General features: G+C 45.9%; 1 protein-coding gene across 4 annotated transcripts in view; it reads left to right on the top strand.

Moving 5' to 3' along the window:
- MYO1E (myosin IE) overlaps positions 1 to 19,574 on the top strand; it is a 238,920-nt gene that overhangs the window by 197,502 nt on the left and 21,844 nt on the right. For all 4 annotated transcript variants that reach the window (XR_013395631.1, XM_077939508.1, XM_028850992.2 and 1 more), the window contains 5 exons: positions 3,322 to 3,436; positions 3,647 to 3,816; positions 5,525 to 5,670; positions 14,328 to 14,474; positions 16,334 to 16,491. Coding sequence is in view for 3 of the 4 variants with exons in the window: in XM_077939508.1 (XP_077795634.1) it covers positions 3,322 to 3,436; positions 3,647 to 3,816; positions 5,525 to 5,670; positions 14,328 to 14,474; positions 16,334 to 16,491 (736 nt within the window). In the remaining variant the exon portion in view is untranslated. The remainder of the gene's footprint in view (positions 1 to 3,321; positions 3,437 to 3,646; positions 3,817 to 5,524; positions 5,671 to 14,327; positions 14,475 to 16,333; positions 16,492 to 19,574) is intronic.

The following is a 19,574-nucleotide window of genomic DNA, read 5'->3' as shown; positions in this document are numbered from 1 at the left end:
TTCTCGAGGCTCCCTTAACCATCACAAGACCCCGTTTCGAGAGTCAGTGATGAACTTGGCAGAAATCAGTCATGAGACCAAGGGGAAATCATATGGGGACTCACAGTAAAAGGGAAGCATTTGATGTCAGGCACATCCCAGTCTTGCCGTTAGTTTTCTTCTCCTCTAGGGTGAGCCCATAGCCACTGTTACGCCTGCCTCGTAGGATCAGCCCGAGACGCAGGAATGATAATGGCTATAACTGAATGGCTTTGTGAGACATCGAGATTATTAAATAAATAAGTGGCACGCAGAGATGGAAGCCATTTATGAAACGTTTGTGGTAGCATTTTTCTACTTTGAGTTATTTGTAGCTTCACAAGAATTTTCATTTCCAAATATAAAGTGAAAATGTTGTGTCATTCGCCATTAAGCAACCCACAGAACAGTTCCTGTTCTTTCTAAAATGGGATGGAGTGATTTATCGGTACAATTGAGAACTCCTTGTTTCATACCCGCTTTTACTTTTCAACTTGTGAGATTTTCATATATAATTAAAACAGCCTCAATATTTGTAATACTATTTTTTCTGATTCAGTTGCGTTGGAGGGGGTTATATTCAAAATCAAGATTTATTTTTGGCTGTCCTTTTCCTTGCCTTACACTCAATTGTGTTATTACCATTACTTGACTCTCCTTTTCCCCATCTTTGACATGTGCACTCACACATGCACACCATCACCTCTGCTCTCTCCCCTGCCCCAAACGCATACATCCCCATCTAGCCCTGACATGCAAATACTTTCACAAAAGTTGGTTTTTAAAATCTGGCTGGGCACAGTGGCTCATGCCTGTAATCTCAACACGTTGGGAGGCTGAGTTGGGAAGATGACTTGAGGCCAGGAGTTCAAGACTGGGCAAGTCAGTTAGACCTCATCTCTACAAAAAAATTTAAAATTAGCTGGGTGTGGTGGTACGCGCCTGTTGTCCTAGCTACTCAGGAGGCTGAGGTCAGAGGATCACTTGAGCCCAGGAGTTCAAGGTTACAGTGTGCTATGATTGTACCACTGCAGTCCAGCCTGGGCAACAGATCAAGAAAGACCTTTTCTCTTAAAAAAAAAAAAAAAAAAAAACAGGAAAAGGAAAAAGAAAAAAAGAAAAACTACCATGTGGTTTTACCTTAATAGTAAATGTGCTGAATATACAAAATTACCTATTTGCTTTAACAACCCCCATCATGGCTGGGCGCGGTGGCTTACGCCTGTAATCCCAGCACTTTGGGAGGCTGAGGCGGGCGAATCAAGAGGTCAGGAGATCAAGACCATCCTGGCTAACACGGTGAAACCCTGTCTCTACTGAAAATACAAAAAAAATTAGCCGGGTGTGGTGGCGGGTGCCTGTAGTCCCAGCTACTCGGGAGGCTGAGGCAGGAGAATGGGGCTTGAACCCGGGAGGCGGAGCTTGCAGTGAGCCGAGATTGCGCCACTGGACTCCAGCCTGGGCAACAGAGCGAGACTCTGTCTCAAAACAAAACAAAACAAAACAAAACCCACATCAGACACCATGGGGTTTGTTTTTGTTTTGTGTTACATGTATCCATGTCTTTTGGCTTTTCTCATTCAGGGTTGTTTTGTGTGTTTTTCTGTTGTTGTTATTGTTTGGTTTGGTTTGGTTTTTATTCTCTCCTCATCTATGTTATCAAGGTTTTTTTTCTTGAACCTCCCTAATTTCTAACCCCCTGGACTTTTAAAAAGAAATCTAAAATCCAGCGAATCTTTGAGATAGTCTCTAGGAAGTTGGGAATCGTTTGCTTCTTCATCCTTTCTGAGTCACAAGTGTATTTTCTGTGATACGCCCAAAATAGTTCTGGGAAAGAAGAAGGAAAAGAGACTTACTCAGAAACCCAATACACAAGATAAGAAATATCAATGGATATTCTTACAACAGGCAACTAACTGCAGGGCTCAGATTTTAAACTTTCTGTCCAGTTGCTAATCTGTGCATTCCACTTGGGGTTTAGAAATCTGTCCTTATGTCCATTGTATACGGCACTGAAGCCAGGGGAATTACGTGGCCCCTCCCCTGGTGTCTGGAGTTTGGGTTGTTGTTTCTGCACAGATGGAGCTATGAGAAGGAGAGAAGTTGAGTGGCAGGAGAGGATAGGTCTGGCTCCCAAGCATATACCCGGCTAAACAGAGACAACAAATCAAGCCCAGCTGCCTTCAAACCACATTGGCTTGTTTACTTCTGGAACATTTTTGCAATGACTATTCATCATCTTTACTTTGGATTCTTACTGGTTGATTTTCTTTTTTTCCTAGAGAGTCATGGAAGCCACTCTCAAGGTAGATGAAAAGGTTTCCTACCATTTTACAAGTGGATCAAATGCAGGTTTACAGAGAAAGCTTTGCATGTCTAAATGAGGAGCCTGGCAGAGCCTGAAAGACCTAGGTTCACTTTCTAGCCCCACCCAGTCTTAGTTCCAGTTTTCTCATCTGTAAAACGGAGATGACAGAGTATGTGGCTCATGTAGCTGTGATGTTGAATGAAACTGCGTGGAAATCATCTGGGTAACTTCTGCCCCACAGTGGGCACTTGGCTCACTACAGCTGTTTGTTGTCGCCTTTATTATTCCAAAGCCTGGTTGAGGTGCAGCCTCAGCATTCATTGGTAAAATGGCCCGACTCTCAAGACCTGGCAGAGGCTGATGTGGCCCCTAAACAGCTCCAGCCCTCCTGGGCAAATCCAAGTCCTAACTAGCACACCTCAAGTCCAGTTCCAATCACTGTGGTTATTATCCTCGCTCGGCTGCTCTGTGGTGAATCCTGAGACAGGAAGTCTGTATTTTCTTGGAACTGAAAGTAGAGCAGCCCTCCTTCCACAGCAGCACAAGCCCTGCTCCTGCAGAAACTGGAAAATTCTGTTAAGAGGCTGCATGCTGAAATGCCGCACCAAACAACAGCAACAGCTCCACCTACTCACTTGATCTGGCTTCCTAATAATATCTTTGGATGAAGGTGGGGGATAAGTGGAGAAGCGCTGAATCGCTCATTTGATTCTCACAGAGACTGTAGCAAGGCAGGGCAAGGTCCAACTGAATACACTCAAATTCTCCTATTTCCCATTGTTTTCCATTAAAAGAAAAAAGGTATAGGTCATTTTATAGTGGGAGATAAAAAAACATGCCACAGTAAGCATTTCACGTATTTGTTCATGAATCAGAGAAGTTGCTTCCTGTGCATGTCATTGTCTAAACTGAGTGTCCCTGGAATGACAAGAAAAGTAGTGTTCAGGGATTGGGGCTTGGGGCTTGGCTCACATTTGTCTTCTCTCCATTCACAGCTATTTCTTTTAGAAGAGATGAGAGAGAGAAAGTATGATGGATATGCTCGAGTGATACAGAAATCATGGAGGAAATTTGTGGCCCGGAAGAAATATGTTCAAATGAGAGAAGAAGGTATTTTAGCAATTTTGTTTCATTCATTTTAACAAATCTGAAGAGTAAATTTGAGCTTAAGTGAAGTTCTAAGTTCCATTTTATTTTGCATATAATGTCATGCTACAAATATTGCATCATTTAGAGTTTATTTGTATATTTTCACAGTATTTTCCTCCTTTTTCTGACTGACTTATCCTTCTTCCATCTTAACCCTCTTGGGAATTGTAGCCTCAGACATCTTACTGAACAAGAAGGAGAGAAGGAGAAACAGTATTAACAGGAACTTTATAGGGGATTACATTGGGATGGAAGAGCACCCAGAACTCCAGCAGTTCGTGGGCAAGAGGGAGAAGATTGATTTTGCAGACACAGTCACCAAGTACGACAGGAGGTTCAAGGTACGTGCTGACTGTCCGCCTCTGAGATCACCAGATTCCTTACTTTTTTAAAAAAATAACTTGTTATTTCGCTTTTGTTGTTACCAAAGCAGAACATGGTCATTGTAGAAAAATTTAGAAAAAATATAAACCGAAAGAAAAATCAGTACCTATGCCCAGAAACAATCACTGTTAACATTCTGTGTATATCTATATCTTTCAGAATGTTTTTATGAAAACATACATTTGTGTGTTTAGTTTTACAAAACTGAGATACATATTGCATGCTGTTTTATGTCCTGAGGTAGTTTTTTATTTGTTTGTTTGTTTAAATAATGCCAGGGAGAATTTTCAATAGTAATACAGGGAACAATATAAGTTATTTTACATGGCTGCATAGTATTCCATTTTACAGATGCCTTATTATTTTTAACCAATTTCTCATGAATCTATTTTTAGTGAGTTTTTCTTTTTTACTATCATAACTTCAATGAGCATCTTTTCACACATCTTTGTGTATCTATCTCTCCCCAAATATTTTTAGAAGAAACTGATAGGAGTGAAATCGTTGAATCAAAGGATTGAGAATATCAAGTAATATTGCAGAGTATCCTCACCCATTTTCCCAAAGTGGCTGATAAGTAAGGCTTCTCTAGCCACAGGAGGAACAGCTGATTTTTCACCTCCTCCCTTAGATACCTTTTGATAAAGTCTTGGTCCTAATAGACAAATTTGAAGTTTCAGAAGCTCATGGACCCATTAAGAGCTTTTGGTTTTTTGGCAGGGATGGGGAGGTCAAAAAAAAAAATGTAATGAAGTAAACAACAGAAGCACGATGTTATTTTCCTAAAACCAAACCATTTCTTGCAACCTGTGCATGGCCCCAGCTGCTGTGACGGCAGCTCTGGGTTCACACGGGTCCTTAGCTCTTGCAGCGGTACTCGTTATAAAGTGGTTACCCACAAATTCCCGAGTAGATTTATATTAGATTATTGAGAATTATCATTCAAATGACAATATATCAGTATTTTAAAAAAAAATTTTATGAACTCCCAAGAAAACACATGCAGACACCGCCGCCTGTTTAGAAACACGCTGTAGTGCATCCTTGGTAAGCTCGCCACAGCTATTGGTGACTTCCCCTTTACACCTGCTGTCCTGATGCATCAGGTGACTCCATGTGAGTTTGCCAGTTTTTAAGTCAAAAAGGGTGAAGTCATTTTTTACATGTCATCTTAATAATCACAAATAATGCCATCTTTTCCCGTCATGGGCCCGGTCATGTGATGAAAGGAACAGCCGTCCCAACAGTAGTGAAGATTGACTGTCCAAGGCCGCTTCCCACTGTCCTGGTAACAGCGGTCCACCGTGTGAATGGTTGTCATCACATTGACCGTGTCTGTCCACCTTTTTTTGAGACGGAGTCTTGCTCCGTCACCCAGGCTGGAGTGCAATGGCGCAACCTCGGCTCACTGCAACCTCCACCTCCCAGGTTAAAATGATTCTCCTGCCTCAGCCTCCCAAGTAGCTGGGATTATAGGCACCCACCCCCACACCCAGCTAATTTTTGTATTTTCAGTAGAGACGGGGTTTCACCATGTTGGTCAGGCTAGTCTCAAACTCCTGATCTCAGGTGATCCACCCGCCTCGGCCTCCCAAAGTGCTGGGATTACAGGTGTGAGCCACCGTGCCTGGCCTGTCCAGCTTCTTAAAGCTCCTCTCCTTACAGGGTGTAAAGCGAGACCTGCTTCTTACCCCAAAGTGCTTGTACTTAATCGGACGAGAAAAGGTCAAACAGGGCCCAGACAAGGGCCTGGTGAAAGAAGTCCTGAAGCGGAAAATCGAGATAGAACGGATCTTGTCTGTGTCCCTCAGGTGAGTGACTGGAGGCGCAGAGGCAGGACTGCCCCATCTCGCCTCAGCATCACTGTCCGCTGTTCCAGACAGCCAGGAGGAAGGCCGGGCGGGGCTCCCCTGCGGTCAGAATCATGATCAAGAGAATGGAATTTTCCTTGGTCCCAAAGGGAAGACTCCCTAGTCTCAGCGAGTCTTGATATGTCAGGAAGAAGGTACCAAGAACAGGTTGCCTCTGGACAGCTCCCCTAATCAAGGGGACCCAGATCTATTGTAACCATAACATGTTAGAAATGAACCCAGTATATGGAGCACCTCAGAGAAGAATTTCTCTTGTTGCAATGGAGCCAAGGGTTCAGAGCTCTGTCCCCCAACCCACCTCACCCAGGTTGGAAGCCTCACCCATTTCCCTGAGCAGAGGGTCCTGGAAGGGAAGTTTCTTTGGGACTTCCTTAGGGAGTGCAAGTTGGTCTCCATTCTCTGTAGTCCTGGAGTCATCGCGAGATGCTCTCTTTGCTCCAGTTCTCAGGCAGTGGGGAGTGGTGTTTGCTTCCGCAAGGCCTCAGGCAGGGCCCTTGCTCTTCTCGGCAGCACCTTGGCTTCCTTTCGGCAGAAGGGCTCCTCTGTCAGCTGTCGGAGCATCTCCTCCGTCACTGGGACCTAGGCTAGAAGTTGTTAGCATGGGAGGTTTTCCCATGCTAAGAAGTCCTCCCATGCTAAGAACTCCTAGACTAGGAGTCATCCCATGCTAAGTCCTCCCGAAGTCCTCCCATGGTAAGAACTTCTAGACCAAGTTCCGCTGACAGAGGAAATCCTCGCAATCCATGAAAGCTAAGAATGGAAGAAAGGCCTCCTCGAGCCCCATAGCTTCCTCCAAGAATCATGTCCCTGGGCCTCTGAGGCTAACACTACTTTAGTCAGGAAAAGCTTTGGGTCTTTGCATTAGAGACGTTCTGCTCTCACATGAACATGGAATTGGGACGCCTCTCAAACTCTTACTCCACACAGAAGACAAAACTGCTGCGCTCAGGAAAAAGCAGGGGTTTGATGTGCTCAGGCGTCTGACCTACCGAGCTGGAAATCCTAGCTCCAGTCTGATAATCCAAAGCAGATTTCTTGTTGCGTCTATTCTTGCCTGTGTCTCTGTGGTTTCTGATTCTATCTGTTCCTAATTTCCCTGGATAAAGGGCCAGGCGGTGGAGGGCAGTTAAGTATGTCAAACATGCCAACTCAGGATGTGGTAAAGTTGCTAAGCAGATGAGTCCACAGTGTCCATTTTGCAGCCCCTCCTCAGGTAGGTTTCAAGGCCATTGGTTTTTTTTTTAAAAAAAAAAGCTCTAGGCGCTGACTGGTTTTCAGAAGGTCTTCCTGAACATTCAGCTCGCTGGCTGGGTCCCAACCTGAGCGGGGCAGTGGCTGCTGGCCACACTCTTCCTAGCTAGCTCGGCCCTGAGGTTGCCCTGGGAACCCAACAGGAAGCTCCTTGCTTGTCATCGCATGGGGACCTGCCACGCCTGGACTAAGCCAGGTTGGCCACAACGTGCTTGGCAGGCACCTTAGGTGAAGGTCAGGGAACCACAGCTCTAGGGCACGTGTAGTCACTGTGCTGAGAGTGACTTTCTGTGTTATTGCCCGGGTCTGTCTTCAGTCCCTCAGACCCCTGGTGGAGAGCTCATGACTGGGACCATAAATTATCCTCATTGAGCTACATTTGTGTGGTTCTTTTGTTTTGTTTTGTTTTGTTTAGACAGAGTCTCGCTCTGTCACCCAGGCTGGAGTGCAGTGGCGCGATCTCAGCTCACTGCAACTTCTGCCTCCTGGGTCCAAGTGATTCTCCTGCCTCAGGCTCCAGAGTATCTGGGATTACAGGAGTTGGCCACCACCCCTGGCTAATGTTTGTATTTTTAGTAGAGACAAGGTTTCACCACGTTGGCCAGGCTAGTCTCGAACTCCTGACTTCAAGCGATCCACCCACCTTGGCCTCCCCAAGTGCTGGGATTAGAGGTGTGAGCCACCGTGCCTGGCCTTGAGCTACACTTGTATCAAGCACTTTGACACTTACTATCTTATCGGTAAGTCCTTGAGAGGGTCATCAAGCAGGGACTGTAGGGACTGTTCACACTCAAATTTCTTCCTTTTATTTCGTTTTTTGTTTGTTGTCTTCTTTTACAGCCTCTGCGGATATAATCTCTTATGGTAACACCAGCTGCTTTTTCTTCTTCCTCCTCAGTATTCATCGTCTGGAAGGTTCCTTTCTTGTGGTCTTTCCTTTTTAGAGGCTGTAGTAAAATGAGGTACTTAGCCTAAAAGTTTTTCTGATTCTAAGGAAAATAAAAGAAAGTGTGAGTCATTTGAACTTGTGATGTCTGCGTATTGCAGTCACTGAACCTCACACTTGCCAAGATGAGTAACAGTGTTCCCTCATTTCTTTATACTTGAGTTAGGCCAGTAATCAGAACCAAGTTAGGAAAGCAACCAGAGGGTGATGTGTGTGCAGAATCGAACCCAGAGTGGAAATTAATTCTGGTACCAGACTACTGAACGTGCGTGTGTGTTCTCAAAATACTTCAGTACTGGCATAGAGAAGGATTTTAACAGTTGTCTTGTACTTCAGGAAAAAAGCCGCAACATCTGTATGTGTTTTTCAGTATTTCTGAGATTTGACTAGTTGACTATTGGCTGGAATGATATCAACATATGGCCTCCTAGTTACGATTTATCCAAGTATCCTATAAGCTTGATCTTAGCCCATCTCTAACTCTTATAACTAATGTCAATGCACAGTGGGCCTACATCTCCCTATTCAAACCAACCAACCATTTAGTGGAAGTTATGATACAAGGGAAATGTGAGCATGACTAAATATTTGGTCTGAAGAATTTATTGTTTATTTCTGTAGGTGTGATAATGGTTTTGTGGTTAATTTTATATAAAGAGACGCTATCTTTTAATGATATATACTGAAACATTTGAGGATAAAATGAAGGCTGAGCGCAGTGACCCATGCCTGTAATCCCAGCACTTTGGGAGACCAAGGCAGGAGGATCACTTGACCTCAGGAGGTTTGGGACCCACCTGGGCAACATAGTAAGACCCCATCGCTACAAAAAATGTAAAAATTAGCCAGGAGTGGCGGTACATGCCCGTGGTCCCAGCTACTCGGGAAACTGAGGTGGGAGGATTGCTTGAGCCCAGTGGGTCAAGACTGCAATGAGTCATGATCACACCACTGCACTCCAGCCTGGGCAACAGAGTGAGACCCTGTCTCAAGTAAAAATAATATCATAGTCTTTACTTTGGTTTAAAATAACCTGGAAGTTATTTTAAAGTGGAAGCAGAGAGAGTGACGTTGTAGATAATTGTGATTATCCATGGATTGGTGCTTGAAATCTGACATGTGGTTCATTCTACTATACTACTTTTTATTTTTTCGAGACAGGGTCTCACTTTGCCACCCAGGCTGGAGTGCAGTGGCACAATCTCGGCTCACTGCAGCCTTGACCTCCAGGTTCAAGCGACCCTCCCACCTCAGTCTTCTAAGTAGCTGAAACTTCAGGCAGGTACCACCACTCCTGGCTAATTTTTGTATTTTTTGTAGAGACAGGGTTTCCCCATGTTACCCAGGCTGGTCTCCAACTCCTGGGCTCACGGGATCTACCCACCTCAGCCTCCCAAAGTGCTGGGATTACAGGCATGAGCCACTGTGCCCGGCCCTACTATCCTGCTTGTTTACAATTTAGAATTTTCTATAATAAAATGTTTTTCTAATCCTCCAGTAGACATTAAATTTTTAGAAGTCTTTATCTTTTCTAAACATACTGATATATGTCTAGTTGAATTACGGTTAACATTTTTTTTGAAGCTTTCATTTACAAGAAAGAATAGGATCACAACAGGTAGAAATAGGGCCAATAGCTCAGAGAGAGATTAAGACTGTAGTTTGTCAAAGGGACTCCAGGATAATTTGATCAGGAAAAATCCTTATTTAAATAAATTTAGGCTGGGTGCGGTGGCTCATACCTGTAATCCCAGCACTTTGGGAGGCCGAGGCGGGCCGATCGCTTGAGGTCAGGAGTTCAAGATCAGCCTGGCCAACATGGCAAAACCCCCTCTCTACTAAAAATACAAAAAAATTAGTTGGGCATGGTGGTGGGCGCCTGTAATCCCAGCTACTTAGGAGGCTGAGGCAGGAGAATCGCTTGAGCCTGGGGGCAGAGGGTGCAGTGAGCTGAGATCACACCACTGCACTCCAGCCTAGGCAACAGAGCGAGACTCTGTCTCAAAAAAAATAAATAAAAATTAAAGTGAAACACTGATGCTTGCATTTCTGGCTTCATTGGAGACTTGGGAAGAGTGTCAGGAGGTCACATACCAACACAGAGTTGAGACACAGGATTTCTGAGGCTTGTGGTGGCTGCTGACAGAAGGCCATGCCTGGGTTTTTGAAGGATCCTCCCAGAGCTGCTGCTTGTTCAACTACTGACCTGGCCCCAGTCTTATTTGAAAAACAAGGAAACTTATTTGAAAAACTCAATTCCACTCATTACCACAGGTGTAATGACCCATGTTCTTGGCTTTGCTATTGTAGGTGTTGAGCTTGGGGCCATGGAAGCTCTTATTTGGGGCTCTCTGATGAGGCTTCTCGTTTTTCTTCTCATTCTGGTAGCTGACCACAAGAAGGATGAGACCAAAAGTTGTGTGGCTGGCTGTCTGGATTAACAGATTTTCCAGTACTTGTCTCCAATGGGAAAAACAACCCGTAAGACGGTGCTTTTTAGACAGAGGCTCTAGCTCCCTGGTCACAACATTCTTGCCCAGAATGTTTCCTTGCCTGAATCCCCTAAACTTTCTGGCAGTAAAAACAGCCCACTTCACTGCCTGTCCTGCTGACCTGAAGCATTACTGGCATCGTGGCTTGCTGGGGCCTGTAAGCACTGGGAACCTGGAAGTTGTCAGCATCATGGGATTGAACACCTACCTGGTGCTGAGCCCTGGTTTTCGAAGGTGGATGAGGCACAGTCACTGCCTCGGGAAGCTCCTCTCATTCTGGAAGGGGGAACAGACAGCTGAGTAAACATGTGCCTTACTACAAGTGTTCCCAGCGTGATTTAAAGGATACTCCTGGGACTCAAAAGAGGAGAGTGGGTCTTTGCACCTGCAGCTCAGGTGAAGCTTCTTTGAGCCGGACACATCACTGCTGAGGCCTGCACCTGCGTCCAGGCTTTCTCAGAGAAATGGAGAAGGTTCTGAAACTGGTGCCCCTGGTTTCTCTGAGTGGTAGAATTCTGGGCAAGGTTTATTTTCTTCTTGATTCGCCTCCATATCTTCCAGTTTACTAAAAGCAGCATATTTCATAAGCAGGAAAGACTTTTGTAAAAGCTTAAATAAAGGCAGGGCTATCCTTGGAAATTGCCTTTTCAGCTTAAAAAAAAAAAAAAAAAACAAACTCCTTCAGGACTTTCCTTGGTGTTTTGTAACTACATTTCTGTGAAAAGATATATTGGTTAAGAGAGTAAAACAAGATTTTCTAGTGTTGTCAGCAATACAACAGTAAGCCACAAAGACGGAGGAAAAAAAAACAAGGGCAGATCCAAAGCAGAGACTAGGAAGAGGTCTTCCAACACAGGGTACAGCGTCAAACATCTGTAAGGAATTGCAGCATAGGAATAAGTCAGGGGTGAAGTCCAAAGATAAGTCTGACTTTTTAGAATAAATAAACACAAAAGCTTTGTTTTCAGGTCCAGGAGCATGGGCTGAGGAGAGCAGAATGAGCTGAGACCCTGGCCTGGGTGAAGGTGGTCTGCCTGGCTCCAATGCCTGGATCACTGAAGGGAGGGGACTTTGGATTTGATGGTTAAAGTCAAAGTGTCCAAACACATCTCTTCTCATTTCTAGATTCATGCTGATAATTGACCTGGAAGTTTTGGCCCGCTTGCTTTTTTCGTTATGATAATAATGAAACTCCTAATAAATCTAAGCACATTAAACCAGTCAAGGTGACTTGTGCTGGGCTCATTTAGCCCTGTTGAATAATCACCATCCTGCCACAGTTCAGTCAGGCAAGCAGGCATGATCAGACATGCCAGAGAGAGCTTTGAGCAAACCACCAAAACAGGGAGGAGTTTCATTCCCCACCCCAGAGGCCAAAAAGTGGAGCTTCTTGTTTCACTCTGGTCTATTGCATGCGCTCTACCTATTGCAGCCGTGTTCTTTCACCTGGGCTAGGGTGCTAGGAGGCTTAGACTTTATTAATTCAAAATGACTTGGAAGAGCTCTTTTGAGCAGCTTTTCATAAGTGCTTTTTGGAGTTTTGGATTGCTGGCTGTCCCTTTAAAGGGAGGGAGGAGGTGCTTGTTCCCAGGCACTGTAGAACTGGCATGTTGGCCCTGAATTGCCTTTGCATGCACTGTTGACTGATGGAGATGAAAACTGTCTGTTGTTTAAACCACTGGTTGTCAAGGTTTATCCTTGATCCCAGCTATCACAGGAGGGGGCAAGAAGCGTGGCTGTGATATGGGGATGTCTGAAAACAAACATCTGGGGTAATGATAATGACCAAGTGCTCCTCCCAAATGGCCATTATTTGGTAAACCAAATAAACCACGGTAAAGTGTTCTGACTTCACATCCAAGGGAAAGTTTGGCTGCTCTTCAGGAAGCTGGCCATGAAAGGGCCAAGCTCCTTTCCCCTGACGCTGGCCTCTTGCTTCCAGTGAACTCCATGCACCGCCCCACCCCACCCCCATGGTTTGTGCATGCTGCCATTCTATGCCTTCCTATTCAATTGTGCTGCAGTTCCTTCAACCTCTTTTTCTCCTGTGGATTACCAAGCTCCTTTCCTGTAGGAGGACTGAAAGTGCATAATTTGAAAAAAAAAAAAAAGAGAACTTAGTTTTTACAGTTCTAGAGACCGGGACGTCCGAGGTCAAGGTGCAGGCAGATCTGGTGTCTGCTGAAGGCCACTGTCTTCTTTATAGATGGCACCTCTTGTTGTGTCCTCACATGTGAGAAGGATAGAAAGGGCAAACCACTTCTGTAAGGTCACTAATCCAATTCGTGAGGACCCCTTCCTTGTAACTTAATCACCTCCTTAAGGCCACACTTCTTAATACTAGCACATTGGTGAATAAGCTTCAACATCAGACCAAGGTAGAGGCTGTGGCTACAGCTACTGGTTCCATCAGCTCCGGGTCACTAGCTCCCTGTCTCAGCCCGGAGAGAAGGTTCCTGACAAGCCTGGGAGAGTCCACCAAGATTCTCTGTCCAAGGGAGCCCTGTGATCCCAACAAGGGCCCAGCCCCTACCTTGACCTGTGAATGGGGCTGAACAGGGATAGCACAGAAGTTTCCTTTTAAATGGGTCAGATTTTACATGGAAGAAGGATCCTGGGTCTCAAAGATTCTCTACAGCTCAGTCCTCTGTGTGGTCCCCTTGCCTCATCATCTGGCTTTGTCACAGCCTGGTAATCCCACTGGTGCAGTGACACCAGGAGCTCCGAGAGCAGAGCAGAGCTCCTGAGCCATGCTGCAGGGCTCTGGGTGTTCAAAGAACCGTGTCTGTGGCGCTTGGAGAGACTAAAATGTGACCATGGTCAATTCACTGAAGCAGGTTTGCCTAATTTGTTTCTAATGCCTGGGAAAATGCTTACAATCCCTGATGAAATCTCATTCTTCAAAGGGTTGTTTTCGGTATTTGGCAGTGGTACTTGGAGATACTCATAAACTTATATATTACAGCCTTTAGGGTGGTGGCCCCATTCACCTGAGTGATACATCTAACAGAGAATGCAAATTCTCAATTACACACGTTGTCGCTTTCTACCAAGCCTAGCCAGGCCTGAAGGTGGAACTTCGTCTCACCCACCTCCCCTGACCACCAGGCATTTCCTCAGCGCTGGGTCTGCCTCAGCGTTTCTCTGCCATCACCCTTTAGCTCCTAACACCTGCTCCCCTCCAGGCAGAAATTTCTCCACAATCCCACCCTGTCCAAACATGTGGTTCCTACAAAGGTGTGTTCTCTCCTTGTCTGACAAAATTCATTAGCTTGAAGGTGATGATTTTTGCTTGTTTGCTGTTTGTCCATCTGACCTTTGCATCTCTGAACTTGGACGTGTCTGTACATTCTAGTAGCTCCTGGTTTGCAGTGTCCGCAGAGCACTGTTTGCCAGAAGGTTCTTAATAAGTACCTTGAAGTCCAGGACATTGGCTTCCCTCTTGATAACCGAGCTTATAATTCTTCAAGTTCAAATGTACTACAATAGCTACAACCATATCATAAATTATACTAATACTAACTTGGAACTTAAATGTAGAGTTATCCCTTTTCAGCTGCATTCTATTCATAACGTTCTGGATTTTTATGGTCTTAAAAACACAAGTTGGATTTGAAAATGGATTTTTTAAAAATATGGGCTAAATGGTCCTTAAGTTCCTCATTTTAAAAATCATGTGGAAAAAGTACTTTGATTATCCTTTTGTTGGGCTATAAACTTTCTTTGAAAGCAGATTTCAGCAATCTCATTATGTAATTCCATTGTAGTTGGTTTTTGTTTGAAAGATTATTACTATAGAAAGACTAAAATCTTAGCACTATCTTGCAGGATTTTTAAAATGGAAGAAAAAAAATAGAGTAAACAGAAGCACAGCTTTCACCAAGTGTGTTTGTCCAATCTCTTTACAGTACTATGCAGGATGACATTTTTATTCTCCATGAGCAAGAGTATGACAGTTTGCTTGAATCTGTCTTCAAAACTGAATTCCTAAGCCTCTTAGCAAAGCGTTACGAGGAGAAAACCCAGAAGCAACTACCTCTGAAATTCAGCAATACGTAAGTCCGGATCTGGGACCCAAACTTCTGCGTGTAGCTAAAAAGGGGCCTTGATCGCACCCCTGGGATTCAGGATGGGGCTGGGGGAGGCTTGCGAGGAGGAGAGTGGGGTCTGGCTGGCCCCAGTGGAACCTTAGAGCCTGCAGAAGACAGTCTGGATAGCAGTCACAGACTTGGAAAAGGTTACTTTTGCATTTCTGTGAAATAATGACTTCGTAGACTAGTGTATTTTATCATTTAGACAAAAACCTCCTAAATGAGGCAGACAAAGGCAGATTTTTATGTCTCACCCAAAAATAGGGTTTTTAATTTAGCAGAGCAGACAGGAGTAGAATCAGGCTGGAAGCAGATGAAAGTGACAAAGGTGGGGGCATAAATTCCCCAAACTAATGCATAATAAAACCTATTTATTGGTAGGGCCTCTGGGGGCTTGAGGACTATAGGTGGCCAATGTGTTGTGTAGGTGGCTCACCTTCCCTTCTTTTTTTTTTGAGATGGAGTCTCGTTCTGTTGCCCAGGCTGGACCTCTGCCTCCCATGTTCAAGCAATTCTCCTGCCTCAGCCTCCTGAGTAGCTAGGATTACAGGTGCTCACCACCACATCTGGCTAATTTTTTGTATTTTTAGTAGATATAGGGTTTTACCATGTTGGCCAGGCTGATCTTGAACTCCCAACCTCAAGTCATCTGCCCACGTTGGCCTCCCAAAGTGCTGGTATCACAGGCTTGAGCCACCATGCCCGGCCTCACTTTCATTTCTTTTGGCAACATGACCTAATGGACCAGGTACTGGCATACTGTTGACCCTCTGATCTCAGATTTGCTGAGTAAGAGTTATTTAGCTAGTCTGGACAATATAGTAAGACCACATCTCTACAAAAAGTAAAAAATAAAAAAAAAAAAATTAGCCAGGTATGGTGGTGCATGCCTGTAGTCCCAGCTACACGGGAGGCTGAGGTGGGAGGATACTTGAGCCCAGGAGGCAGAGATTGCAGTGAGCTGAGACTGCGCCACTACACGCCAGCCTGGGCAACAGAGCAAGACCCTGTCTAAAACACAGAAAGAAAGTTATTTAACTTTTCTTTTTAAATGTCCCCATCTATAAAATGGGAATATCCTCCATCTTTTCCCAGCTACAAGAATGAGGCCAAGACAAAGCCTTAATATCATGATGAGGGAAACTTACAATAGGCAGCTACTTAAAATTATGATTTTTCCTTCCTATGATATGAGAAAATATAAGTTAAAAGCAGAATAAGGATTGCATAATGCAGGCATATGGGCAATACAGAAGCATTAAAACTGGCTGGGGAGTTTGGGAATTGCAGGTAAATCCTGTCTTCTATTTGGATCTTGGTTGCTAGTGTGTCTTTTTCCATCCCCGGGTGGGATGTCATGGTGCAAGAACAGTACGGGACTAAACAAAGCCAGGTTCTGTGCTAAAGAGTCTTCAGGCTGGCCTGGGTCTGGCATCTGTCAGTCCTCCACAAGCACAGGAGCAGGGACAACAGCTGGAAGCACAATGACAGCACAGTGGTGTGACCTGGAAATTGTCTCTTTCCTCTGTCCCCTCAGCAGGTGCCCCTGAGGCCACCTGACAGAGTGGCACTGGCACATTAGCGAGGTGTACCTCCCTCACCACCTGGTGTCTCATGGTACCGGGCCCCAGATGCTCCTGCTTCTGGCTCATTGTCATGCAGCGACAGTGCCACCCCATGGATGCGGTGCACATCCTCAGGGCCCTGCCCCGGTCTTGCCTCATGTTTATGCTTTTCCAGCAGCAGAACTCCATGGCAGGATCTCTGAGCACCGTTTTCTCACTGCTTCCTTCGACCTGTTAACCCCAGTGTGCTTTTTGCAGGCTTGAACTGAAGTTGAAAAAGGAGAACTGGGGTCCCTGGAGTGCGGGGGGCTCCCGGCAAGTGCAGTTCCACCAAGGCTTTGGGGACCTGGCTGTCCTCAAGCCCAGTAACAAAGTGCTGCAGGTCAGCATTGGACCTGGACTGCCCAAGAACTCCCGTAAGTGCTCCACGGGCCCTGCAGGCAGAACTGCCGCCGCTCACCCGAGTCTCCTGAGCGAATGCTAAAAACGTGTGCACAGATGTGGGGGCTGAGAATCAGTACACCTGCTGCTTCCTGGGGCTCAGGCTTTCTTCAGAATGGAACATTTCAAACTAAAGCAACAGCAAGGAAAATGAGCAGGTTAAAAGTTTCTGAGGGACTTAGTACTTATGTATCAGTATACCTGGCATTACAATATTGTGATTAAAACAAATCAGAGTTCGTTAGCTTCAAATTTCCCCTCCCTTTCCAGTCAGATCTTGTCCACAATACCAACATCATCCTCTATGCCACCTTTAAAGAAATTGACTGGGCCAGGCACAGTGGCTCACACCTATAATCCTGGCACTTTGGGAGGCCAAGGCTGGACGATCGCTTGAATCCAAGAGTTCTAGACCAGCGTGAGTAACATGGTAAAATCCTGTCTCCACACACAAAAATAAAAATACAACAATTAGCCAGGCATGGTGGTGCACGCCTGTAGTCCCAGCCACTTGAGAGGCTGAGGTGGGACGATGGCTTACGCCTGGGAGGTCAGGGCTGCAGTAGCCTGGGTGACAGAGCAAGACCTTGTCTCATTAAGAAAAAGAAGACACTTTGGGAGGCCGAGACGGGCGGATCACGAGGTCAGGAGATCGAGACCATCCTGGCTAACACGGTGAAACCCCGTCTCTACTGAAAAATACAAAAAAACTAGCCAGGCGAGGTGGCGGGCGCCTGTAGTCTCAGCTACTCGGGAGGCTGAGGCAGGAGAATGGCGTAAACCCGGGGGGCGGAGCTTGCAGCCAGCAGAGATCACGCCACTAAGAAATAAAACACCACACACATACACACACACACACACACATACACACACAGACACATGCACTACCTCAAACCCCAGTCTAACTCCTTCCCTGGCCTTTGATTCTTTTTCTATTTATAATTGGTATTTATAACTTATATCTATAGTACACAGCATAGAATAATATATGCTATGTATACTGTGATATTGTTCTAAAATTTGGCCTGTGTGTGTGATCACACACATGAAGATGCCATATGTAAAATAACTGTGTCTAGGCCAGGCACAGTGGCTCATGCCTGTAATCCCAGCACTTTGGGAGGCCGAGGCAGGTGGATCAGCTGAGGTCAGGAGTTCGAGACCAGCCTGACCAACACCCCGTCTCTATGAAATGCAAAAAACTAACAGGGTGTGGTGGCGTATGCCTGTAGTCCCAGCTCCTTGGGAGGCTGAGGCAGGAGAATTGCTTGAACCCAGGAGGGGGAGGTTGCAGTGAGCCAAGGTCACGCCACTGCACTCCAGCCTGGGCAATAAGAGCAAAACTCTACCTCAAAAATTGATTAATTAATTAGCAATTTCTCAAATCCATCTGCAAAGGTACACTTTAACATGTTCTCTAACATATTAATACAATACCAATAATACAATACCAATAAATGCCATCTTTTTTTTTTTTTTTTTGAGACGGAGTCTCGCTCTGTCACCCAGGCTGGAGTGCAGTGGCCGGATCTCAGCTCGCTGCAAGCTCCGCCTCCCATTCTCCCGCCTCAGCCTCCCGAGTAGCTGGGACTACAGGCGCCCGCCACCACACCCAGCTAGTTTTTTGTATTTTTTTACTAGAGACAGGGTTTCACCATGTTAGCCAGGATGGTCTTGATCTCCTGACCTCGTGATCCGCCTGTCTTGGCCTCCCAAAGTGCTGGGATTACAGGCGTGAGCCACCACGCCCGGCCCATCATATTTTTATATGTGTAGAGCCACCACTCAGGAAATGTTGGTGTATGTCTGTGTATCCGTTAGTACTTGCAGAAAACAGCAACTTTTGGGGGGATTTCTGAAGAGACTTTTCAAGAAGAAGATGTGGACAGGGTTTAGGGAACAAAGTAGGGACCCAGGGAAAAGGAACAGCGGGAGATCATTGTTATCTGCAAACCTGAAGCAGCAGAGGGAGGAATGAGGTGAACTGAAGGCTGTATAGGCAGGAAGGAGGCACATGAAGTCCCCCTACCTCCCTCCTGACATTCTAGTCTCCTGCCAGTGCCTCCTGTTGGCCTGGCCTATAGGCCTCACCCCACTGGAAGGCAGAGGCCTGGCTGTCCACAGGACTCAGACCCCAGGGCACGGAGCCGGGCAAAGAAAGGCTGCAAATAACCAGCAGGCGGTGTGTATGCAGCGGGCCCCAGAGTGGAAACTGCCCAATAGGAGTTGGATTCTACCTTATTTGGGGTGGGGAGAGCAGCCTAGGTACTGGGAGGGAAGCGCCCAACAGGCCACATCCGTTTGCCCCTGGTCCCACGTGGTTGGTTCTCCCAGGCCCCAGAGCTACAGCTCCTCTGCTGTGTCTGCAGTGTGCACCTTGTCACCTCCCACCCTTCTCTATTCTTCAGCTCTTCTCTTTATAAGAAATTCCCTCTGCACCCCTCTTCCAGCTGGTTTAATCCTACCTTCCTTCCTGTTCCACTCGAGACCCTATTTACTGATTTTCTCCCCCACAGAGATGTCTCTGCAGAGATCTCCTCTGGCTCCTCTGGCCCTGCTGTCCAGCCCTGACTGTGACCCACAGTGTGTTCCTTTGGCCCCCGCTTGTTGCTAATTCCTTCATGTCTGTGTCAAGGGTACAAGTCTGCTTCTACTCCTTGTGGTCTCTGTGTTTAGTTCAAGGACCGTAGAACACACACTCTTGCGTGAAAGGCCCTTGACATAGGCAGGCGTGCAGTCAGCGCCGGAACGGGCTTCCTGCCAACCCCGGTGACCCACAGCGTTAGTGAACCTGCTCAGCCACTTAGCGTGTAGAACATGAATGCAAATGTTAAAATGTTCCGTCTGTCTCAAAAAGTCTGCAGAAATAGAAACACCTTTGTTAGACGATCAGCCCTTCTTTAAAAGCCACGGTCTAACATTTCAAAACTGTACCTCTATAAACCTATCCTCCAGCCCCTCCCACCCAGTAGCTACCATTACATACTTCCCTCAACTGCTCCTTCTCCGCTGCAACTGTTCTCCTGCAGATCCACCTGAGAACTGGAATCCAAGCTTC

Source organism: Macaca mulatta, chromosome 7, assembly GCF_049350105.2.
Source record: "Macaca mulatta isolate MMU2019108-1 chromosome 7, T2T-MMU8v2.0, whole genome shotgun sequence".
Lineage (NCBI taxonomy): Eukaryota > Metazoa > Chordata > Mammalia > Primates > Cercopithecidae > Macaca > Macaca mulatta.
This window is presented reverse-complemented; position numbering and strand designations above follow the sequence as displayed.